Source organism: Schistosoma mansoni, assembly GCF_000237925.1.
Source record: "Schistosoma mansoni, WGS project CABG00000000 data, chromosome 3 unplaced supercontig 0124, strain Puerto Rico, whole genome shotgun sequence".
Lineage (NCBI taxonomy): Eukaryota > Metazoa > Platyhelminthes > Trematoda > Strigeidida > Schistosomatidae > Schistosoma > Schistosoma mansoni.
The window spans coordinates 377906-404703 of NW_017386010.1; the positions used below are offsets into that span (position 1 = coordinate 377906).

Genomic DNA, 26798 nt, shown 5'->3' on the forward strand with positions numbered 1-26798 from the left:
GTCAGAACCATAATGCTCTTTCAGTATTCTGATTTCATTATGATAAGGTATCATAAAATATATACTACGGAATGTGGTTTGTTCCATATGTATATAAAAAATCAATTATATTAACATTTTTCATACAATCGTTCACTTCAGTTATTGGTAATTAAGTTTAATATCTTCACACATTTTCTGTCGATCCCACACAATATTAAATACTCGAATTAATTCACTTGCCGAAGACCCTGTCACGTGTATTATAAAACGTATGTCGGCACTCCAATTGTGGTAATGTATTATCTTCAAGACAATTCTTGATTTTGAGCGACCGTTCTGGCGGATGCGGGATAGTGGATGAGCAATGTTGAGGAGTCCCATAATAGGACGAAACGGCCGTCCAGTGCTTCCAGGTTTTCGATGGTGGTCTAGCTTCAATTGACTCATGATTTCAACTGTGAAAATTTAAGTAAAACAATCAACAGTTGGATTTGATCTGAAAAATGTGATGCATTTGTGTTATGCATTTCAAACAATCTGGCCACACATATACTTGTCAACGCATTTGTACATGAAAACTAATAGTGATCGATAGAATAGAATCACCAATAGACATCAATTGATAATTGTAAATAAAGGAAAGAAACAAAATCAACACCATGTTGGGAAGAATAGAAAATTGTCACACCACCATCCTATTCCATAAAATATCTCGAAGATTGATTACCTGGGAAGATTCAGGGTTATGACAAATTATCTTGATTAAAATAAAGGGAGTTTGAATTCGCGAGTAGCTAAGGCCCCCATAAACCTAAGAATTCATCCATGGCAATTTCTACACAATGTTTTAAGAGTTGTATTAATGTTAATTCTATTAAGAGTGAAATGAAGAGGGAATGACAAAATACTGAAGCTACCTTTTATGGGATACTGTCTCTCTTAATTGGAAGTCTATAAAGTACTAATAACATTTAATTTTGTGACTTTTTATTCCGAAACCTTGTCATTTTGTCTTTACAGCTACGGTTTGATCTGGAAATGGGATGTAAGAGATCTCCGTCACGCTCTCTACCTTATGCTCGGCCAGCATTTTAGAGGACTGTTCAAAACATTGGGAAGTATAAAACAACCGCTCTCATCATCCTCACTATTCACCTACAACTAATAACGAAGTCGGATCAAGGACTTTTAAGGTTTTACTTCATCTATCGTTGGAAAAAAACCACTTAACATAGTAAAGTTACTGTAATTAACTCTAGTATTTTTCTAGAAACTTTTCAGTATCATAAAATTGTTCCTCATTTAAAGCAGTTAGTCTCCTTTAGGTGTATAGCAATGAGAAGTCAGTCAATCAACTACAACGTAGGACCAGGCACATATATGCATCGGTCCAAGTTGACACACCTCATCAACTCAACAATTTATTTTATTTTATTTAAACACATAAATATTGGTACAAAGAAGCACCAGATACATATGCGCCTCACAAATCTCATTTGATTTGTGTGAGGGCTGTGATACTGCCCAGGTGCCCAGACTGAAGCAGGTGGTTTTCTTAAGGGACCACAACCCGAGCCTTTGACCTGAAGGTCTAGTCCACAAGGCAGTGGAGATCGTAAGGAGATGCAGTCCCATGGTAGCCGGTGACCAACGATCGGTTCATATGCCATTTGTTTCCTCAGGATACTGGAGCCCATGTTCACCATTGGTTTGGAATCAGGGTTTTCCAACGTCCCTAGGTGGACTCGCCTTGTCCACCAACCCGCTTAAAGCGCCGGACATTCGCTTTTCGTCCCCTCAATTTCGTAAACAACAGTGATGCCACGAGAAGGCAGTGAGTGGGACTTCCCTGGCAGAGGCTATATATTCGCTGGTCATGTGAGAGCATTTGGAGAGGGAGAGCGGACTCTCTCCACTCTCGGCCGTACCAGGGCATTTGGGGGCCAACTCAACAAGGTGAACACCAAATTCATAGAAGTAGTTACTTCAATGGTAGTAATATAGAAAAAAGTATATAAAGATGTAATACGGGGAGAAAGAATTAGTTCGTAGAAAGAAGGGTATAAAGTAAGTCTAATCTTACGGTTTAAGGAAAGACAAAGTGTCTAAACACCGTCGCCATTGTGACCGATTCCGAGGCATGTCACCTAGAGTCTCTAACCATTGGTTACGATAGTCGCGCGGACCCCAACCAAGTAACCTGCATCTACCAACATGGCTAAGACTAGGAGTTAGTGACTTCAAGCACTGATGTCACATTTTAGTTTGACCGCCCTTACCTGGCAATGAGAAGAGATGGAGTTGATGTGATCATTTATCACATTTCGCTCCTCTTTAGCTTTATTGTACAAGTTTATGGACTTGTTTAGTTGAGTGGTAATTTTCATTATACAGTGAACTCATCTGGAAAGAAAACTACATAGCTTGAAATGTTATGAAGAGTAATTCTTATGTCTGACCTTTCGGGTAGGTGATTAGCTCTAAGTCTTTACTTCTTGAACGCATATTGCTACTTGTCTGTTGAAGGTAGGACCAATTTTTGCTGAGTTATAATCAGAACTTTTAAATTGACTGTTCAACTTCCAATGGTAATTAAAGTACATCTACGTGATAGTTCAAAAATGTTATCTATTATGTGTTGTGGAAAAAATCAACCGAATCATATGTCCTAAAGACAAATGAGAAATGCATCCAAAGGTACACTATTATGAGTAAATGAGTTATTCTGCCTACCAAAAATAACCGACTACCTATCTTCGTTTAGATTAGTCCACTAATTCTTGCATATAGACATAACTTATGTACATAATTATTTGGTTCTTGGTATTAAAGCTTCTTCGACATGATTGGCCTTCTTATTTTCGCACAAGTAGTCTCGATAAGTGTCATATAGCTTATGAATTTGTAAATGGATCAAACTGACAGATCATAACATTGTTCTAAGTTCATTTAGGCTCATAAAATGGTTCTATTCATAGACGAGGTTACCTTGAGGTCGATGGTGATAGACTTTCTCTGTATAATATAAATCAATAATGATCTTTAATTTTAATTAGGCACCAGATTGTGTGAAAGTGTATACCACTTGAATATTGAATTTTGAACTAGAGGCAAAGCATTGATAACATTTACATCATAATGAATAAAGATTTGAGTTATCCCATTGTTGATATTGTTGACTGAATTTTGATCAGTCGTTGTTAACATATGTATATCGTGTGCAGATTATCCCGATATAACTACTTTGTCATAAATCTTATGGACTAGATACGTTGTTGTTAACAGTAGTGAATATCAACAACGGGATAATTCTAAACCTTTACCATTAATGGTTATGCAAACTCACTAGCCCATTGAATAACAATTTTTGCGTTTTGAGAAGAACATACTGGGTGTGTGCCCCAATGTGATCATCAATACACTGTAATGAATGTAGATTGAGTTATGACGAGTTTTGAATAGGAGGATGAAACTGGCATCCAAGATTTCACTGCTTTTCGCTATCCATCTATTATATTGATAACATTTATGTCTATTTACTTGTGTTTTTTCTCTGAAGTGGTACAGCTGTAGAAACAGATTTTGTCGAGTGTCCATCACAAATGCTAGAAAATTGGGTATGGAATGTTGACGGACTGAAGGCGCTACTTGATACAAATGATGATCCGATTCCAAAAGATTTATTAGCTAATCTAATTAATTCACGTATAGCAAATGCTGGTCTATTTTATTCTCGACAAATACTTTTAGCCTCATTCGATCAAGCCATTCATACAACGAACTGGGAAGTGAGTTTGATGTTTTTTTGGTAAAGAAAATAATAGGTTCTTAACATTTGTTATTTTGTCACTTTTTCGGCTTCTCCCCGGATACACTAATCACTTGTTGGAATGTTTGGTCAGTCAAATCCACTATGTCTTCAACGGAATCCTTTTATTTATTTGATGTGTGTTGGTTCTGCCTGGAAATGACCATCATTATCATTATTTATTATTATTATCGTGTTCATATAACTTTATTTGTGCTTCGCTTTTTTCAACACAGGATGATCCACTGATTACTTTTACGAATTTAAGTAAAAAATGTTTGGGTATTGAACCGATACCAGATACTTTTTGGCCTGCATCATTTCTTCATTTAACTTGTGGATATGATGGACGTTTTTATAGTTATTTAGTAAGTTAATAAGTATAGTCTTTTATGTATTATTTTCTGTTTGTGATTGTTGGTCCAGTGAGATACATTGTTTTTGCGGATATTTCAGTATTTTCATAGTTGAAATCATGAGTCAATTAACCTAGACCACCATCGAAAACCTGGAAGCACTGGACGGCCGTTTCGTTCTATCATGGGACTCCTCAGCAGTGCGCATCTACGATCTCGCACTCGCGAGATTCGAACCCAGGACCTACCAGTCTCGCGCCAGAGCACTTTACCGATAGACCACTGAGCTGGCCGGCATCCAACGGTGTTAATGTCTAACTTCAACCAATCCACGATGTTTGAGCAACCATTCACCAATTGTCTTCAGTGAGTTGATATTTCTACAACAGACTTGGTTGAACTCCACTAGTCACTGCTTGTATATTGATTGAAGTTATCAAACTTCACTAGAGAATTAGTAAAAACACTTAAACTCAACACACACACAAAATAATTTGTTGGTGGATAACTGATATATTCACTATTTACTGTTGGTAATTAATTAAACTAACAAATATCATATGAGACTTGTCTTAATTGTATATGTCAATGTGCAAAAAATAATGAATGTATTACACTCGTATATATAGGGTTCAGTTACTAAGCTGTTCGCAGACTAGTCTATATTGATTTCAAAGTCTCTATGAGTTATTTTCTCTTATCAACTATTTATGGGTAAAATATTTTCAAAATAATTGAATATGTTTGATGTGAACTTGTTCTCTGGTTATGCTTGCATCAATAAATAACACTGGTATCCACTCTTCAGCCAATTCATATATACTGACTCTTAAGGTCCAATGTATGGCCTTTTCTCACCAAGCTCCAATACGGAGAAAACACAACCGATATACTCTCTCTCCCTCTCTGTATGTAGTATGTAGTCGAACAAACTTGAGGTGTTAACTGTTCTGGCCAATTAAGAGAGGACGAAGATAAGTGAAATATAAATACTGATTAAATTCATTTAGTATTGTTTGTTTGAATGAACATCAACTCTGAGATGCAGGTACATCCAGCTGACGAGTCCCAAATAGGACGAAACGCGCGTCCTGGATTCCACTGCTAGCCACTATCCGTCTTTGATTATAAATACTGATTTCCTCAAGATTATCTATACATCCGATTTATTCTAACCTTTTCTTTTTACTTAAAGTGGAGTAGAGTATACAGCATTGATATATTTGAATCACGTTTTCAATGTGCTATGGATGGTGGTTGCCTTAGTAAATCAGTTGGAAGAGATTATCGTGAGAAAATTCTTCGTCCTGGTGGTTCTAAAGATGCTGCAGATATGTTGAAAGATTTTCTTGGACGTGAACCAAATGATAATGCTTTCTTCAAATTATTAAAAGTTAATTCGTCATAATTAAAGTAATTTGTCTTTCAATTTTCATTTTTAAAAAAGGAGATTTAATTGTTTTTATTTGACTTCTTATTGTTTCTTATTTTTAATAAAAGTTTTTCCCAGCTTTTTATTACTATAGTTTTGATATTTTCTTCCCGAGATTGTTCTAAGCAGTAAATGTCATGTTAAGCAGTCGTTTTTAATGGGAGTTATTCCAACTTCATTGTTATTCCACTATATTCTGTATGAGATTACGCACAACGTTTTCAGTGCTCGATTATGATGTTGTGGGCAACACATTCGGGTATCTTCCTGATTGTTTAATGGATAAATATTGCATTTTCGAGTGAAGTTTTCAATTCAATCGCCTAAAAATAGCAGTAACTGTTTGATATGTACATGTTTAGTGTATTACAGTTCAATATTTTGGAGGGAAAACACAGATTTCATGAAAGTTAGGGTTTGGACCACAATGTTTAATGTAGTTGATACTATGATACAACAGTCACTCACTAAATGAATGAAAACATTGCCGAAAGTACTGCATACGACATATTTGTTGAACATTGAAAGTGTTGCTCACAACTTTGGTATTTTATTTCCAAGAGAATGATTAGATTAGCCGATGGCTATTTGGGTTATAGATTAAAGGGATTATTAAACAATTTACTTATTCAATAGTATACAAGATTTTCACCTCTGAACTGTATTTTTGTCAACGAGTCTGTGAAGACGGTCCACGGGTGAACTTGAGGAAACTCTAAGAAGCTCAGAAAGAGCCGGACATATCCGATTCAATCAGCTTTCGGAAGAATATTCCAGAATCACTACATGTAGCTTCCCTATTGGACAAATGCTAATAATCCCCTGTGTGCGGATTGAATAACTACAATGATTATTTCATTTTTACTAAAAATTATAAATACCTGACAGTTGTGCATCATAACTGACACTCTTTGGAATAACATTCCTTCCATTTGTCTTCTGTCTTCTCATTTGCGACTTGGTAAGGTTCTAGTGTTTGATTGCTCAAGTTATACGCAACATACGAGAATCTAAGTTCGAGATATAACAGAGTCACAGATTTGTCAGTTAACGCGATTCAAATTTCTAATCGCCGACATTTTCCCATATGAATCAGTTCATGACTTTAATAACTTCTCCGGGTTTTTCAAAGATTCTGTTAGACCGTCCTGGTATGTAGCCAGTGAGAAAGTAAATTCTAAGCTGTTAGATCGTAGGTCCAGTGAATTATGAAAGTGTAGATTAAGGCATAGGCTGATCGATATACTAATTACATTTCCCAAACTCTTTAAAGAGGTTTGAGTAATACACGAATAACGACAGTAATAAGAAAGTACATGGGGATTGAGTGAAGTTGGTTATGGTTCGAAAATCAACAAAAAGTATGACGTGTGTGGTGGTGACTCTCCAAGACTATCTAACATGGTTCAAAATCTTGCGGAATAATTGTAAAGAAGTATTACTAGTTTCATAAAAAGTCCAATATTTGAACACCTTGTGAACAATACCAACCATTCAATCAAAGCAAACTTGGAGTTCAAAATCGCTTACGAAGTAGTCATCGATTCCTTTAACCAGTAGATTACAATAACGCCAATCAAATTGTTCGGTTGGTTATTGATAGGGCTTCGAAATGAGTGGTGATCAAGTGCCACATAAATAGTTACAACTGAGATTGTATTATCATTTAATATAACTTTCGTATTGTAACATAGTAATTTGTGTTATTGTATATATTAACACTACTTAATCGTCGTTTCTAACGCGAATTCAGGGCTCGATAAAGGCAAAATGACTTCTTCAATATACATATGACCTTGAAATCACCCTATCAGAAAACGGCCAATCAGCATTCAGCTTTTGTGAAAAGCTTTTCAAGAAACGGTGATAAAATTATAGAGGATTTAAAGTTTTAACAGGATTAATGAGCATACTAAGGTTAACTGTCAATACCATAATCCGTCTAAACTGTAACAGCTAAGTCCAAAAGAAAGTCATCAAGTTTAAATAATTCCACTCGGCAAACTGGTAAGAGCTTCTGTCGTGAAATACTTAAATCCAAAGCTAAATACATTTTACAATCCATACTACACTAAAAGATTGTTCAATTTTATTCAAAGATTTATTTTGTTTGTAGTAAGATGATGAATAAGAAGACATTAAATGTGTTCACAATGTGAATATGTGTATGTTTGTTTACGTTTGTGGAGTTATAGTAAGTTAGGATTCATGAATTTTTTTTTTCTAATTTATGTCGTCTGATAACAATAAACATGTATCCTGCACACCGTAACCAAATCTTATCTACCATCTGCCGTTCTACCTATTGGTCCTTCTGTATTCATGATTCATTGGGTTAGTTACAGTGTGATTTACACTGAGGAGACTGACAGCATTACCAGAAAACTTTGTGCTAATACATAAACTCACTTGATAAATACTCATCACGACATTCAGAAGTATGCCACCCAAAAAGTACTGTGATGTTTATTACGTGTATTGATAAACATAAGTAGTATGTAACACCAGTCGAAAGTGATATGACTGCGAGCAGAAGGTTGAGAAGATTGAAGTGAAGAGAAGGAAACTAAATGCAATCAAGATAACAACAGGAATGAAGGAACAATGAAGCTCGTAAGAGACAGTTCAAAGATGATGTGCAAATAATGTATCTGATGTATGACTTTCACGCTTTGTCAAACCATCCTATGATTGCATATTAAACCATAAGTTGGTCCTCCCCATCTGAGTGTTCGTTCACTACTTCCTGTGTAACTGCCGAATGAAAGGTGGAGGGGGTGAAGTTCTGTGGAAATGAGTCGCTAGTCTAAGCGGACTTGTGCAGGAAGGTGTAACTAGTGGAATGTTCTGGCAGGGAGGCGTTGGTTGTCGGTGGAGGGAAGGAAGAGTGCTTCCTTTCTCTGGGTGGACGTCGGATTTAGAAGGCTCGACGGGTTGCTAGGGTCAGCGCGCCGGCGAACTTGACATTCTGATGGAGAGCGTGGCACAGACTGCGGAAAAGAAGGAAGTGATATGGCGAGCAGAACGACCACAAGAGTGACTTTCGTTTAAAGGAGGGACGGGCGTGGTGTATGTTACTTATGTAGACAGATATAAGTAGTACGCAGCAGTAATCGGAAATGAAACTCATACCAGCAGAAGATTGAGAAGATTCGTTTGAAGAAAACAGAGAGTAATTGCAATGAAGCATGTAAAGGGTAACTAAAGAAAGATGTGCAAACTATGTATTTAATCCATAGTTTTCATATTTTACGAAACCACTCTGTAGTTTTGCACTAACCAATTAATTGGTATTCTCCAGAAAGTTTTTGTTCACTACAGTAGTTTATGAGGCTGACATATCAGTTTATTTGACTGAACGAACTCACCCTAAAATGTCTTGAACATCAAAGTAAAGTATCGTATCAGGTCTGCTAATATGGTAAGTTGATGTCAGCATTGTTTCCACAACTTAACACTAAGTTCAATTGCAACATACTTTAACTAAATAAACGTATTTAGATCATTTTTCTTTGTTCTCATACTACCATGTTCATCATACTACTTATATTTATATTCGTCCTCAATTGAGCATACTCAATCCACATGCTAGTGTAACTTAATATGTATATGTGTGTTGTGTTTCTCTAGAGTTCAGTTTCTATTAAATATATCACTCCCAATTCCTTGACTGTAATTACTAAGTCCCTCTTTTACCATAACCCATTAACATTATTCTAACACTTTAATATTTTTCAAAGTTGAAATCATGAGTCAATTGAAGCTAGACCACCATCGAAAACCTGGAAGCACTGGACGGCCGTTTCGTCCTATTATGGGACTCCTCAGCAGTGCGCATCCACGAACCCAATCTCGCGGGATTCGAGCTCAGGACCTACCAGTTTCGAGCCGAAGCCCTTAACCAATAGACCACTGAGCTGGCATCCAACGGTGTTAATGTCTAACTTCAACTGATCCACTTTAATATTTGTCTTTTTTATTGGTTTTTTAATCTCGCAGATTCTCTCAACTATGATTGCCTTTATTTCCCGTAAATTTTATAAGCGTTTGCATATTTTTCGAGGGCTGTCTTGAACACTTTAATCTTCTTCTTCTTCTTCTTCTATAAAACTATCATAGTAAAAATAATCCCACGATTTACGCAAATCCCCCCATACTAGAAAAATATAATTATTAAGGGGTTTCATTTTCCTATCTCAGGTTATAATAATTATAAAAATAATTAGTGAACAAAATAGTTGTTTGCTGAACTCACTAGCTCTGTGCTTAATGCATTGACATTCCAAATGAAAAGTGCTGAAATCGAGTTTCATTATGTATATCAACAATATGTTATAAGTACATCAAACTGACGTCTCTCAAATAGGATAAAACCTGCGTTTTGGACTCCACTGCTAGACACAACACATTCATTCTTTAAAGCATATGATAAAATGGCTATTTTGCAGACATCTATACAAGATGCATATTTGGTAACAAGGACTGATTACATTCTATCGTACAACGAGATAATTCAAATTCTTTCGACTAATAATATAAACATCCTATTCGTTCAATAACGAATTGGTTTCATCGACTTAGTAGCTCAGTGGATAATGTGAGCAAGAATCACGTATTCTCCTATTTGGAACTCATCGGTTTCTTGATATTCACACTGAATATCTAACTCAGTATTCATCAACTTCAAACCACGTGCTATTCAATAAGCTACTGAGTTCAGATAACCGAACACAGATCTTTGGAAATGTCCCTTACTTTAACATCTATAAATATTCAACCATTACAAAATCTGTGACAGTAGCATACAGTAACCATGAAATGTTTTTCATAATAAACCTATTTATATCCTTCAAAAACCATTCGTCCAGCTCTACACGCGCACAAACACACTATTTGGACACTTTGATGATTGAAGTACATAATCACTCACTACTAGATTGCGTGCAACCACTTTACATATACATAATTATTTAGTGTATTTCATTGGGAAAGACATGTCTTGTAACAATTACATATACATATAATCTAAATTATTGTTGGTAAGCAAAGATGGATAGTGGCTAGCAGTGGAATCCAGGACGCGCGTTTCGTCCTATTTGCGACTCGTCAGCTGGATGTACCTGCATCTCAGAGTTGATGTCCACTCTGGGACTCGAACCCAGTACTCTTCGCTTCAAACGCCATCACGTTATCCACTTGGCCACCAAGTCCTGATAGTCACTTGCTTGTGCAACGAGGTGAAGTTTGAATTCACTTAGTATTGTTTATTTGAATCTTCCCATCGATGTATTCGGACTGCAACTGGTCAGTCTCTAATTGGCATATATGCATACTGTGCGTATTGCCTCGATATAGCCTAAATTCACAAGCATGATTAGCAGAGATGGATAGTGGCTAGCAGTGGAATCCAGTTCGACGCGCGTTTCGTCCTGTTTGGGACTCGTCAGCTGGATGTACCTGCATCTTAGAGTTGATGTTCAACAAAACGCGCGTCCTGGATTCCACTGCTAGCCACTATCCATCTTTGCTTACCATGCTTATTATTATTGTTTAATTACACCACTACATCATATGCTATTTGTAAACATCTATATTATTGTCGTTTTTTTTCTATCTCAGTAAACAATCACTACATAGTTGTGAATAAAGACTTCAACACCACAGTTCCACATTCAATCTATACATGGATGTGGATAATGTTAATATAGGTATATGTATATCTATATATCGTTATGTAACAATATACAAATTATCAACCAACGGTAAACATTGTAATATACATTCACTATTGAACAGACTGTAACACATTTGGTTTGGATACCTTGTGGGAATATAAATAATTTTCATGATTTTAAACAAAAAAAAAAACTTTTTTTTCATCCATAGTTCACTTATTCACTGATTGTTTAATTCAATCATTCAATTATGTTTGTAAATATGACGTTTTTATAAAATAATCATTTCATATAGTTTATACCCTACCTCAAGTTGAAGTGTCATATTTAAAGTGAGAATAATTTGATCCACTTATTAATTTGTAAATCGAATTCAACAGGTTTTGTACCTGGAAGCTAAGACCAGTTGTTTCACCTTGTTGTCGAATAACATGTCGACTATGTGATCACGTCTCTAGATCAATCTTGTTATCATAATCAGGTCAACTTATTTGCACAGGACAGTGTAATGTGAACATTTCCAGTGGATATTCATTACCAAGAATTCAATATTATCTGTATTATAGAGTTTTGAATATATCACATAAGCGAAATTGACAACCTAATGCTCAATGTAAAATTCTAATTTGTGACAAGAGAAGAGATCATTCATTATAATTCAGTTCAATAATTTAGCTAGTAGAAATGTACAGTGCACAATCACAATTGACATAACAACCGTTACATGACCAAATAATGCGAATGAATTTGACCTACTCTTGACATTACGATGAGAAAGTGATAAGTAAAGTTCATGAAAATGCAATGGAAAACAAATAGAATTGAAAAGTATACAACATCCTAAGAGAGCTTGTGCATTTCAAAGGTGACTTAAAAGTTCTTGAGACATAAATTCTGTTTGAAAAACTATTCGTCACTACAGATGCAAGACGACGCCCCACCCCATCTCTAACTGTCAACATTAACATTTGATTATTCTAATATGGTGAATAATTCAACAAAGAAGGATTCAAAAGTTATGTCAAAATTGTTTTATCATCGTAATCTCATAACTCTTTATATTCAAAGCTATTTTGTAACCAAACACAAATATCTGATGGACTAATAAGTCATTCGAGTTATTCAGTGTAGTTTGCTCCCATCTGTTCGACTTCAAGATTACTTCCTGAAGTTTTATTGAGAAGTTATGACCAATCATGTCTATAGTGGGTTTAGTTATGAAACACAGATATTGGATAATAGCTATAATATATCACCTTTTCATTGAAGCTAAGATTACAAACGGTCTGAATTCGTGAATACGCTTTGATTATTAGGGTATGAAACTAGGATAAACCAGTTGTCTAACAATCTCTGATTAGTACCATAGTTGATATTATTCAGTGACGGATACAACCTTGTAAAGCAAACATTTCTGTATGTATAAATCTGAAGTACACACATAAGTTATTGTAGTTATTACGTTTACATCAAACAGATCCATGAATCAGTGTGTGTGTGTGTGAGTGTATTTTTGTATCTATCAACATTAACAACTGTGAATAAATAAACTTTAAATATATATTACAGTATATAGATTTATAATAAATATGTGGTGAAACAGCAATTTTAATTCATGATAGTTTTTACCTGAAGCCTAATTACTTCACTGACACATGGTTCAATGCTTCCAGGTTTTCCATGGTGGTCTGGCTTCAATTGACTCATGAAAGTTCAGTATTTATCATATAGACACGTCTTCATTTCTAAAATACTAGTAAGTTAAAAGAGGAAGAGAGAGATAAGGAAATGTTGAAGAAGACCTATCATCGGTAGAACATATGGCTAGATAGTAAAACAGTTTCATTGATTATTCAATCATTTGATTGTATTCAATGTACGTATGACATGATGCATGTGAAAAGAAAAAGTGGTCACGCGTAGATTTATTTGACACAGTGAAACGGATTCACAAAGTTATCTTAGTACATCTGTTATATTAATTGATTTTACATTGGTAAATATTTGAATTAAACATCACCTGGTCAAACTTGAAATGGATTTCATTGAAATCACGAACTGATCAAAGTTAGACCAACACCAAAAACTTGGAAACAGTGGATCGCTGTTTCGTCTTAGTACTGAATTCCTCATTATTGCACAATCTCATGCTATAACAAAACAGCATTCAGTGTTTCCAGGTCTTCAATGGTATTCTAAAATTGATCGGTTTATGATTTCAACAAAACCCAATAGTTGAAATCATGAGTCAATTGAAGCTAGACCACCATGGAAAACCTGAAAGCACTGGACGGCCAACTCGTCCTATTGTGAGACTCCTCAGCAGTGCGCATCCACGATCCCACCTCGCGAGATTCGAACCCAGAAACCCAATAGTCCCCACAACCCTATCCTGACAACTAAAATGGTTTGATCAATAACTTATTTTATACACCTCGTTCACCAGATTTTCAAAAAAATATCACAATCATTGAGAATAACCGACTCCAAACATTTTCTCTGTAAGACTATTATGAATTGTCTAAAATGAAATGATGTAGATAATTGAATTCTTGTTGTATAGCTTACATAGGATTGTTTACCTTCTGTATTCAGTAATGCCTTTAAATCTCTTATATTTTTGTGAGAATTTTGTAATGTTTTTCAATGATATCTGTGTTATAGATATAATAATTGATATTATTGAAGATTAGTTAAAGACTATTCAGCAAAGAAAATTTTCTGTTCAACGATACCATTTACTCAAGCGGTACAATCGTGTTTATAGTGATTTGACAAAGAAAGTAGTCAATGAAAAGATAAGATGACTACGTAACAAATCGTTTGGAAATTTCTCTGAATATGAAGCTGGGTAACACTGTATCGAATCAGTCAGGGAGCATCGGTTTCCTCAAGATTACAGGTATACCTTACTGACGAGTGCCAAGTAGCATGAAACCCAGGTCCAGGGTTTCCTGTTCACTGCCTCCAACCACCAACTTATCTTAACATAGTGCACTCAATGTCGAGTCACCTAGACTAGTGACCACATTGCAACATGGTCGTTAGGATTCGATCTGCACTAAGAACGACCTGGCATATATGTCATTGATCACCACCCAGTGATCAATCAATCATAAAGAAATTGTTCACTTGATTTGTATAAGAAAAAAGAAGAAAAGAATCGAAAAAATGTAAAGGATGCGCACTGTTGAGGAGTCCCACAATAGGACGAAATGGCCGTCCAGTGCTTCCAGGTTTTCCACGGTGGTCTAGCTTCAATTGACTCATGATCTCAACTCTATAAAATAATAGAAATTATTGAGAAGTTTTTAGAACATGCTAGAAAATAGAATTATCAACTAGTATACTAAATATAAATGGAATCGTGTGACCGTGTAGATGGTTTTGATAGATATAACTGGCGGAGTGTTGTAATTGAAGTAAATGTTTAAAATAATAGAAAATAAGGTTAGACTTAAGTATAGGAAGATAAGCAATACACAGTTACTTATGGTTGAATTCTATGAATTTGAACAGTAGTGATATTAGTAATATATTTTAACCTTACATTTCAACAATGGTTAATCAATCGTAAGCAAAAGAAAGAGTATGATACTGGTCCACAAGAGATTGTTTTATAGTCTTATAGAAAGATATGATTAGGTAGGATTCTGTCGTCACATACTGTGTCCACCAACTGACATTGATGCGCAATCTTCTTGTACTTAAGTCTCACTGACACTCGAATTAAAAGATTGGCAATAAAGAAATAAGTTTATAGGTTAACCGGATCGATTGTATGTCTACTCATAATTACATGTGTCTGTTCCATAGGAAATCGCGCCTATCAGTGACTTATGTCTTTTACCCCGCAAATAAAAGCCATCTTTATTTCAATCACTAATCATTTGGCGTTTTCCTATTGACCCAATGTATCAAGTTCCAAAATGTTAGCATTGTTTAATATAAAATAATTTCAATCAATTTATCTCTTTTTAGAAATAGACTTGCTCATTATTAACTAACAGTAATCTAAACAAGAGAACCTTTTGACTACAATACACTGCTTGATCACTGAATAGTTGTAATTGATGTAGCATGAAATTAGTCCTCAGTATTGATTGTATTTTATTGAAACCTAGGTATGTAGCTTTCTATCAATGTTCAATGATAATATTTATGGCCAATGGACTGTTAATAGTGTTTCTCATAATCCCAAATTAGTATGGATTTTGTACTGTGAATGTCTTAGGCATATATTGTAACTTCTTATTTACCGGTCCTCTAATTTATATATAATTATGCAAGTTCTTTAAATTAAGGTAAAGTTTGCACCAGCTGTCTATATCACTTGTTCTAGAGAATCCAGCTTTAGTTATTAAGCTTTAACATATCAGGTCACTAAGTTATGGAAATCTGTTTCATCAATTTGCTTATGAAAAACGAAGGTCATGAAATTGGAATGAAGTTACTCTACTCATAGGAGGCAACAAAATACCAGAATATCAGATGAAGCAATACTATGACTTAGCCGACAATTATATGTGGACATCACATTTATGAACTTGAAAACCAAAAAGAAGCATGTGACTCATAAATTCTCTTGGTAAAGATTAACGTTTCAGATCAGACTTCAAAATAATGCACAATGTAAAAAATAATTCCATACATGAATAAAACAATCTAACTCGATTAAATCATAGTATGATTTGAAGTTAAAATACAATGGATCATGGATGTATACTGCTGAGGATTCAAACATTAAGATGAAATGTCCATCCAGTACTTCTAGGTTTCTTCATGGTGGTCTAGTTTCAATTGACTAATAAATTCAACTATTAAATTACTATAATATCCACAAAACACATTTCTATTAACGATTGTCAAGTGGTAATAAAGAGAGCTATAGATTTTTGAAATTATGGGAAGCTTTTCATTTCATTAAACTACATTTAATAATCATTTTGACTCTGTGATTTCATTTACTAGGAACGTAAGACCTAGAATAGATAACTATCATTCAAAGTTTCTATAATTCATGTCAACAAAGCTAGAGCAAATTTACAGTACAAAAAGTAAAGTGGTCGGATCATCAACATTATCAATGTCGAAGATGTTATACAGAATGATAATGATCAATGTGCCACAATAGCACGGTTCAGCTTATGGAAAGTGACACTCCCAAATAAATGAATAACATTAAAGCCATCAAGTGTATACTGTCGTAAAAGAAGTTGCTCATGATTATGTTTAAAGCGTTAATATTACAGATTGACAAAACGCGATTTAATTCTTCTTATTTAGAGAAAAAACTGATCCATCAAAATAAACAAATCTTCAATGGGTGGGCACAGATACTCGAAATCTTTAAGAAAATAGGGAACAAAGCTTTATTTTCTGGAAGACTGAAATCAATTTATGTATCTAATTAGATGAAAAGAGTATAATTAAATCACTGAGGGGAGTTGACACCCCTTATTACAATGTTCAGGAACACGAGCGATAAACTTATACCTATATAATAGTTCCGTGGAAACATATAAATAAAGAAAAAAGCATAGTCTTGTAGTGACCTACTTTTATGACGAGAACGCGATTAGTATAATGGAAACACTTATTATTATAACAAATTGTACTGGTGATTGTTTTACTGTACCTATTTGTTTAACTGTACAAAACATACACATTCTTCCGTCTGTCTGTGACCTTGTAAAAACTCGCATACGCTCGGCAGTTCCGCTTAGAAATTTTGGCACGATTTCGGTATTCTTTCGATACCACGAGATCGCCAACGAATAGATCTTGTTACAATAGTCAACTGCTTTCTAGTTTTTGGTTTACGGAGGGATCCAACCTAATATCTGTCACGTAATCTCCCTGCAGTGGTGATCATACTCAGTCGCCACTCGACGCCTACTACAGTCTTAAACCATTACTATTATTATGCTTTGTGTTTGATAATATTCCTATCGCTGTTTAATTGTTTCTCATATCCTCATGATTTTATTCATAGTTGTTTCTGATATCGCTTCATTTCATTTAACTCCCCCTATTATCTTGAATTACCGTAATAAAAAAGTTTTAATGATCATACTTCATTCATATTATTATCGGTTGCTAACTAGGCTCTTTGTTTGTACAGACAATATTTACTTAGAATTATTTACATTCTATAATCTAGTATTATAATCTTTCTATTACATCATTTCCTCATAGAACGAATACTTAAATCATATACGATTACACAGATTGATAATATATTCGTTGAAAAGAGATCCCTTCTCTGATCCTTTCTCTTTAATGTTTAATTGAAAATCATATGTCTACTTACTAATAGTTAGTAGTATAAATAAAAAGCTAAAATAGTGAGAAAATATCTTTTCTGTGTCAAGGTGTCTGTTGTTTCATCTGATCGTTTATCATTACATCAATTTATAAATGTCGTTTAATGAATATACAGATACTAAGAGAAATTCGTGTATAAAAAATTAAAAAATAATTATACAATGTAGTAAATAAATAGATAAGTACAAGTGTGAGTTGATGCTCTCTGTGAAATTCTATCCCATCTCATCCAGTTTCACTGTCTGAGAAGCTACCACTCAGTCAATCGGACCACAAATAGCTTCCCATAAGATCAAGATATTCAAATTGATTGACCGTTGAGCATTGAACAATGTTATGTTTGGTTAGTCTTTAGTCCTGATTAGATTTTATCGATAACGTTACAATGCGAATGCTAATCCATGTGATCCGAGAATGAGTGTCCTATGTTAAAGTGTTAGATGGCTGGAGTTGGCCAGAACGAAACCTCGGATTCGACGAGTACTAAAAACTAGACAAACATGTCATCTGTGAATGCTCAGTGATCAATCACTATAAACCCCAAGTCCTATAATTTATAGAGTCAGTAAATAGTGTAATTCTTGATCATTAAATTTATATGCAACAATTTAAAGCTTAGGAAATAAAAAAAGCTATCTTTACTGACATAGATAAGGACACGTAAACTCTGTCTTTAGCCAGATTAACAACTACCTTAGTCACTACTTCATGCTCACACTTGTATCTGTCACGTACTATTCGTATTTGAGATACCGCGTGATCTGACTTGAAATCGTTCGTCCCATCAGATTACTTACTTTTGAGAAGACTAAATCAAAAGTTGAGTATGTTTTCATCCAAGCTGGATAAAAGTAATACAATAGCAAAAATTAACTGAGATTTACAGTGTGAATCAATGAAGCTCAGCTGATAGAGAATCAGATATCGTGTCAATCACATGAAGCTCATCTAATCTTGTGCAGAATAATAAATTTAAACAAATACCTGTTTATTACCGTCCACTTTCTAGTGTGTACTTTCTGGGACAAACTAAAGAAAACTGGTATTTGGAGTAGAAAAACTTTAGATTTGTGTGATGCAATAAACAAAACAAAATTCAATAGTTGAATTCATGGGTCAGTTGAACCTAGTCCATCATGGAAAACCTGGAAGTACTGAACGGCCATTTCGTCCTAGTATGGGACTCCTCAGCAGTGCGCATCCGCTATCTAATATCCACAAAATCCCTCTCTGATTATAATCATCATATGCTCAGTAGTGACGGTCTTCAAGAAGTTTTTTTCTGGAGTTCTAATGAAAAACCATAACCAGTGGAGTTCAACTGGGTCTGTTATGAGATAGTAATTGACTGAACACAATGGTAGACCATAGAGCAATTTCGTGGATTAGTTGAAGTTAGACATTAACACCGTTACATACCGGCCTGCTCAGTAGTCTAGAAGTTAAGTGTTCGCGCGCGAGACCGATAGGTTCTGGGTTCTAGTCTCGTGAGGTAGAATCGGGGATGCGCACTGCTGAGGAGTTCCACACTAGGACGAAACGGCTTTCCAGTACTTCTAGGTTTTCCATGATAGTCTAACTTCAATTAACTCATAAATTCAACTATTAAACTACTATAATATCCACAAAATTCCTCACTGATTACAATATTTATAAGACATATAATGGTTAATTATTGCTGTATGGTTGTCAGAAGTTCCATGCAAGATTACAAATATTCATTTGCATATTAGATATTTATGAAACAAAACAGAAAAGCAGCAATCAAACCCATATATATATATATATATATATATATATATATATATATATGTGAAAGGACCCTTTTCTTACCCGAACTACCACCTACCTACCTTGTTTGAATGACAATTTTTGTATATATTCATTTGTTGTTAAGAGAATTGAGTTTTACTATTCAATTGAATTTAAATATTTTAAAATTTAATCTGAAATTTTGGACATGTCTAATTTTCAATGTTGACAATACCATGTGAAGAATAAATTGTAGTTAACTTGACAACAATGAATACTTATCAAGAATATTTGGCATAGTTTGATATGTATTTTGAAAAATATTTAAAGTTTGGTAACTTGATATCATAGATCAGAAGGGGTTTTTTGTGGATATTTCAGTATTTTCATAGTTGAAATCATGAGTCAATTGAAGCTAGACCGCCATGGGAAACCTGGGAGCATAGAACAACCATTTCGCTCTATTATGGGACTCCTCATCAGTGAGCATTCACCATCCCGCACTCGCGAGATTCGAACCCAGGACCTATCAGTCTCGCCCCAGAGCACTTAACCGATAGACCACTGAGCTGGCCGGCATCCAACGGTGTTAATGCCTAACTTCAACCAATCCACGATGTTTGAGCAACCGTTCACCACGTGTCTTGAGTGAGTTGACATCTCTACAACAGACTTGGTTGAACTCCACTGGTCACTGCTTCCCACTAGAATTCAAGGAAACATCTCTTACAGTCAGTCACTAGTGAGCATATAACTATAGATCAGAAGGGGTTTTTTGTGGATATTTCAGTATTTTCATAGTTGAAATCATGAGTCAATTGACCACCATGGATATTACTTCATTCTGATTAGTATTTTATTCAATCTGAATAGTGATCAAACTGGACTTAATATAAAGATCCAGAGTTTACAACCATTGAATATTAGGAAGTATTGGATACAACTGTGCTCATCTACGACCCAATAAGTGAACGAACCTGGAACGTTTATGTGTACAGTCAGAGTTTATCCTTCTGACAATTAAGCCCTAATCTACGGTTTTGCAATTATATCTTTAATCAGTTTATAATATTGTTCAACCTTCTTTCAATATAATTAATGGGTAAGTGCACCATAACTGACATGTTTGGACTTCACTAGACACAGTCTCTGGCTAGAACTCCTGTTATTATCTCTCTAAATTAGTCGTTCGTGACCATATATATATATATATATATATATATATATATATATATATATATATGAATATCCTGTAAAATCTGTTAACAGTCGTCCTTACAGATTTTAGGCATTTAGCTACTCGACATTTTTCAATAAATTCTAGAGGTAAACATTAAATACTCGTCTGCTAAATAAATAAACTTACTTGAAGAACTATGGGGTGCATCAATTTGATCCCCTTGAAAAAATATTTCCAATTTATGGCAGTGCACTTATTCTATTTACATTTCCACAGTTCTGATCATCTGTGATTATTTTTTTGCACTTCAGGGAAGATTATAATATGAAATTATAATGGACTGAATCTGATGGATATGGATCAATGACTTAATATCATGTTTGAACGACATGTTAAACATTACTTAATCGTATTTTGACAGTGTTGTTTGGTTTATGTTATCCATTTGATATGAGTTTTTTCTATTAATTTTGACTAGCTCATTCGAATCTTACATGGATCCATTTAGTTCAATATGAGTTTCCTAAATTGGAGTTCAATGGCTAAAAGTTGTTCATTTCTTAACTTGATTGTTATTGTATTTATTAAAGCCTCACCTTTATATGACATTTAAAAGGCTGTTGTTTGTTTCTTGGATTGGATTAGAATAAATACGAGGTTTTACGTCCAGAGGTTTCTGTATGTCGTTTGACTAGATCTAGATAAAGTCAATGTTATATCCCGAAGAGAATTATGAATGGTAACTTCTGAAGACTGTTTATGGACAAATACTATGAGTATATTTTTATTGTATAGTTGTTAACCAACTAAACTTATAGCAACCATCCTATAATCAATTCCGATTATAGTCAATTTTGGTTAAGCCCTTTTTATAACTTACTTAACAGACATCGTTATTTGGATAGTAACAATTTGCATATTCTTTGCACTGCTATACCACTAAAGCACATGACACTATCCGAAATGTTGACTGCTTAAATATCATTCGATGACTCATACTCCTCCCCATATATGTACGCACGCAAATATTATTATCAGCCTTTGTTTTGCTTTGCTGTGCCCTTATTAAATTTGACTATAAATTGCCTATGTAATTGCTTGCTATTCTCTCGCTTGCTCCTCGTTCGTTTCCTTCGCTTGTTCACCTGTTCACTCGCTTGCCGCTCGCTCGCTCGTTGATATTCGCTCAGGTGTTGTTAACTTTCTGACCTGAGTTATTCGACAATAAACTGTAGTCGCTGCTATCCTTTGTCTTCTGATTTTACGCACCGTTAAGATTAGAATTATAACGGTTATCAAAGTAAACGATTAACGAATCGCGGCACTACAAACTATTCATATTCATGTTCCTTTCAGTATAAGCTTTATTTTGACCCATAGACTATTACTACATGATTTGCCGTTCTTGAGTTATCCTCAGTCTACTAATTACTGTTCCCCACATTCACAACCACTTTGGGCTGAGTTTTGTACAAACGTTATTTTCTATTTTATGGTACGATGTGGTTAGTTTGATTGGCTTATAAGCTCAGTATGTTTGAAATATAATGATTTATACCGCAGAGGCTGTTATTGATGTTCTGGACTTAACTGGCTGGGCTAGCCAGAAAGCAGGACCGACAAGTGCTCTAAACTGCTCGTACGGGTTTCGTGTGTCATTGGTCTGATCGATAATTCACTGTATTCTACTTGGCGGCATCGTCACGTCATATATAAACTAGGCACGCAGGCAGGTAAGCTACAAGTTATAACGGTCAAATATTGTGTGAAAATGGATGCTTAAATAACTTTTACTTCGAATTTTAATTTGACTGACAAAATGTTAGAACTCTTGGCCTATAAAATTCCATGTATGCTAGCAAATTTTCAATAGCATGTTATTTAGGTCCATCGGCGATCAGCAGACACACTGGCACACCTTGATATGGGAGGTTTGCTAAGTTTGTTGAGTTTTGTAGTTTCACACCAGAGGCCTTGTGGTCACTAAACTCTGGATAGTTGCTTCGTCCTAATATGAGACTCCTCAGTAGTTTACATCCAGGACCTCACTAGGGATTGAACACACGGCCCTCATTATTTTCGATGAACATCTTACCTTCAGAAAACTGAGTTGGGATCCAGTGATTTATATTATTAATTTCACTATTTTATATATATTATGCGATTGCCATCGATTATCATTGATGATATCCATCTCATACCTCACATGACTGAGTTCTACTAGTCATGATACAGATCCAATTTATCAACTTAAGGATAAAAATTAATCACATGGCCATCATTCGTTCAAAAATAATAGTTAATGAGCATGTAAATCCATCTGAAGATTACAAGCAGTACGAAGATAGCCGATCATAAACAAGGTCATGAGAACAGAATAATATGATTTGGAATAGTTTAGAAAGCTCACCTTAGTCTAAACTAGGCAATGATAATATTGTCATCCAGAATGACAATGAAAGGATTGTGATTAAACCATCTTGCTCAATTCACGGAACATTATGAAAGAGTATCTTCGTGTTCATTTCAATATATGAACATATTCAACGTTGAGGCATGGGTTATTAGTAACATTTCAGAACATTCACAGATAATATCTCATCACAATTGCTTAACCGATTACATTGAAGTTATCGTTCCGGTTTTTATTTGTTCAAACAAAACAAAGTACCAAACTGTTGTATCCCGAAGAGAATTGTGAATGGTAACTTTTGAGGACTATTTATGGACAAATGTAATATGCCCATTTCCTATTGTATAATTGTTACGTAACTAAACTATTCTTATTCGTGTTCCTCTTATTATGAGTTTCATTTGGGCCCATACACTATTATTATACGATTTACCATTCTTGAGTTATCCCCAGTCTATTGATTACTGTTCCCCCTATTCACAACCTCATTTGGCCAAATTTTGTACAAATGTTATTTTCTATTTTATGGTACGATGTGGTCTGTTTGACTGGCATCTAAACTCAGTATGTTTGTGAATAATGATTCATATTTCAGAGGCTGTTATTGGTGTTGTGGACTTAACTGGTTGGGCTAGGCAGAAAGCAGGACCGAGTAGTACTCAAGACTGCTCATTCGATTTTGTGTATTATTGATCCGATCAATAAGTTAACTGCTCTCTGATAAGCGGTCATACCACGTTCACATATCAAATAGGGCACACGCCCGCGTTAACGCACACGATATAACACAAACCCAACACCTCACTATTATTAATAGTAATATCATTTTAAAAGATTAACTGAAACTCTTGAAGTTGAAATAATGTACAAGCATCTTAGTTATGTAGTTCTTATTATACTTTCCCAGTGCTATTTTTATTTCTCTACAATGTATAATAAATTTCCAATCGTTAAATAATTGACAAAATACTCTTAATGCGTGGATATATTAAATGACATGTACACAGTAATGGGGATCCAGTTGAAATATTATCCATTGTCTAAACGGAATTGTATTTACAATATAGATATATAGGGGACAGAATCATGTTTCTTACCCTTTCCCTCCCTCTCCTACACAAACACCATAGTTTGAATCAAAAAATGTTTATCGGTAGATATTTTGGCAAAAGGCTGAATCTTATTAAGTTGTCTACGTTTTGATTTTACCGTACATATAGGATGAATCAATCAGATATAGCGTCTCTTGGATTTGCTTGCAAAATGCAAAACTTATTTATGGTAACCTTGTATTATTATTAGCTTTATTCAATATTATATTTTTGGTACAATATAGAATTCTCAGCAGAAAGTGCTTCAACAAGTTTCCGTTTCTTACTTCTTCGTCCTTCCTGACGATAAATATTGAGTGATCGCCAGCTAGAAGTTAGCAGCCCAGTCAATCGACATCTGGATAATGCACATTCTTCTCGTTGCATATTGCCAGCAACCACGATATCTCTGATTAGGCCTCCTGTAACCTTTACAGCGAAAGGTCTTACACTTTTCAGAAACGCACCTGAATAGGTTGTGCAATTAATAGGCATAATGATGTATTAAAACAAACGAAATTAGATAACTTGTTGAAATATCTAGATGACAGGAACAGGTAGCCCAGATGTTTAAACAGGCCGCCAATGATATCAGTATCTTACTAAAAGCTAAGTAGAAACCATCGATATTTAGGTACCAAGATAGCTAAAATTGATAAAAATAAATAGACAAGACATTAGGCTTTGTACCTTATTTCTAAAGATAACTGAAAGATTCTTGAAGCATATGAGCTTACAAAGCATTCATCTATTTGATGCTTTATTATCATTTCCGAATCATAAAGTTGTATTGCAATTCTAGATCAAAGTCAAATTAGATAGATCATATGTATACTTTATTTAAAGTAACTAATTCTCTGGAAAGTAATGTGGACACTTTGAATGGTTTCTATTTCAATGTCATGTAGAGTATTCAATGTTCAATAGAACTGATTTTCGATTATCATTTAAATCATAATAAAATTTGCATAATATATACATATAGTAAGCAAAGATGGATAGTGGCTAGTAGTGGAATCTAGTTTGACACGCGTTTCGTTCTATTTGGGACTCGTCAACTGGATGTACCTGCATCTCAGAGTTGATGTTCACTCTGTGACTCGAACACAGTACCTTTTGCTTCAAACGCTATCGCGTTATCCACTCGGCCACTGAACCCTGCTAGCCACTATCCATCTTTGCTTACCATGCTTGTGAATGAAGCCTATATCGAGGCAATACGCACAGTATGCACATATGCCAATTAGAGACTGACCAGTTGCAGTCCTAACACATCGATGAGAAGATTCAAACAAACAATACTAAATGAATATATACATATATACTAATAATATTTCGAAAAACTGTGAGCTAATCAAATTTCTATGTTAATGTGTACACATTCACAAGAACACATACTTACATATTGATATATACACATTGACATTCATTTAGACACTCACATAATCACACTTGAAATGGATAAAATATTGTTTATAGTATCAGTATCTATATTCGTGATAACCTAGATCATATATTTCTAACTTCTGATTATCTTTGAATCTAAATGATCAATCATATGATGAGTAGTTTCTATTTTAATCACTAAGTAGTACATTATTACTCTCTTTGTTTCATCTACTCACTTCTTTTTTACTCTATTTGTGATACAAAACTATTTTTAATAAAAAAAACGCCAAAGGTATCACGTTTAACATTGAAAGAAGTCTAGGTTTAATACATGACTCCATTCATCTTTAATTGGATTTATCATAAGATCTTTGGAAAGGTTGTGAATGGAAACTGATGAAGAGTTTCACACTTAAACAAAACAATCAACTAATTATTATTCATATTTCTATAAAGTTGTTTAACGAAATTCAATTTTTGTAACTACCTAGTAATAAAGTTAAATCGGCGAGACTATAATTTATGAACGAGCCAATCAGAAGCGTTTCAGGGATTTCAAGGTCATGGCGCCTATTTCAGTACCTGATGCTCATGTACGATCGGTTCAAAGAGAATTTTAGAGAAGACTTCACAATTAAGCAGCTACAACAAATGAAACTACTAAGAACTTCCTTTATTTGTGATTGTGGGTATTAAATGACTTGTAGACATTGTACAGACTATCGTGATATTGTCCTTCGATGTAATATATGTTGAAGGAAGACGTTTGCTAGCATATGAACCTTTATTGAGACTAAGGTATATTATAATAATTGCCGCCAACTGTATAATAAAAGCATCAGCAACATTGGCTGCAGTAATCGAAGATGTTACTGAAGCTTCTGCTGTTCAGTGGTATGAGTGTTGCAGGAACATATCCATAATAAAAATGATAAACTCACACAACTGGAGTACACACAAACAATTTTGAAGCTGTGTGATGGAGGCCCAGATGGTTTTTGTGACCTTATCATGGTTCCAGAGACCAACTATTATGAAGCCACCAGGAAATGCACTGAACTAATGATACGCTCTTCCGATCTACTTTTTTCAGTGGTGATTACCTTTTACACAGATGTTAACATTATTTGAACACTGTGTAGATTCAAGAATTTAGAATTGCGATGATACTATATTTCTTCCAATTCATGAGATTCATCCTGTAATATAATCAAATCTCTAACAAATATCCTGGTGTTGTATAGTTACCGTGTACAAGACCGTAAATATCACTACACTTATTTCAGCTACTGTTTCTACCGTATGATAATCCAAATAATATTTAGAACTTGTCACTGCATTGCAATATTAGTCTGACTGCTTACAACTTAAATTCAGAAAGTGCGTTTAGTAT

At 34.6% G+C, this 26798-nt stretch overlaps 1 protein-coding gene and 2 non-coding genes across 3 annotated transcripts in view; 1 reads left to right on the top strand and 2 right to left on the bottom strand.

The window, feature by feature from the left end:
- Smp_029470 (thimet oligopeptidase (M03 family)) overlaps positions 1-5554 on the top strand; it is a gene marked incomplete at both ends in the record, with an annotated part of 18135 nt that extends 12581 nt beyond the window's left edge. Inside the window, 3 exons of the mRNA XM_018791260.1 lie at positions 3542-3770; positions 4027-4158; positions 5342-5554. Of these exons, the coding sequence (XP_018645540.1) occupies positions 3542-3770; positions 4027-4158; positions 5342-5554 (574 nt within the window). The remainder of the gene's footprint in view (positions 1-3541; positions 3771-4026; positions 4159-5341) is intronic.
- Positions 5555-10715: 5161 nt separating this feature from the next.
- Smp_tRNA_02260_Pseudo_TTG.1.1 lies at positions 10716-10787 on the bottom strand. Its single transcript has one exon. It is a non-coding gene (tRNA).
- Positions 10788-25101: 14314 nt separating this feature from the next.
- On the bottom strand, positions 25102-25172 carry Smp_tRNA_01983_Gln_TTG.1.1. The gene has a single exon. It is a non-coding gene (tRNA).
- Positions 25173-26798: the final 1626 nt, after the last annotated feature.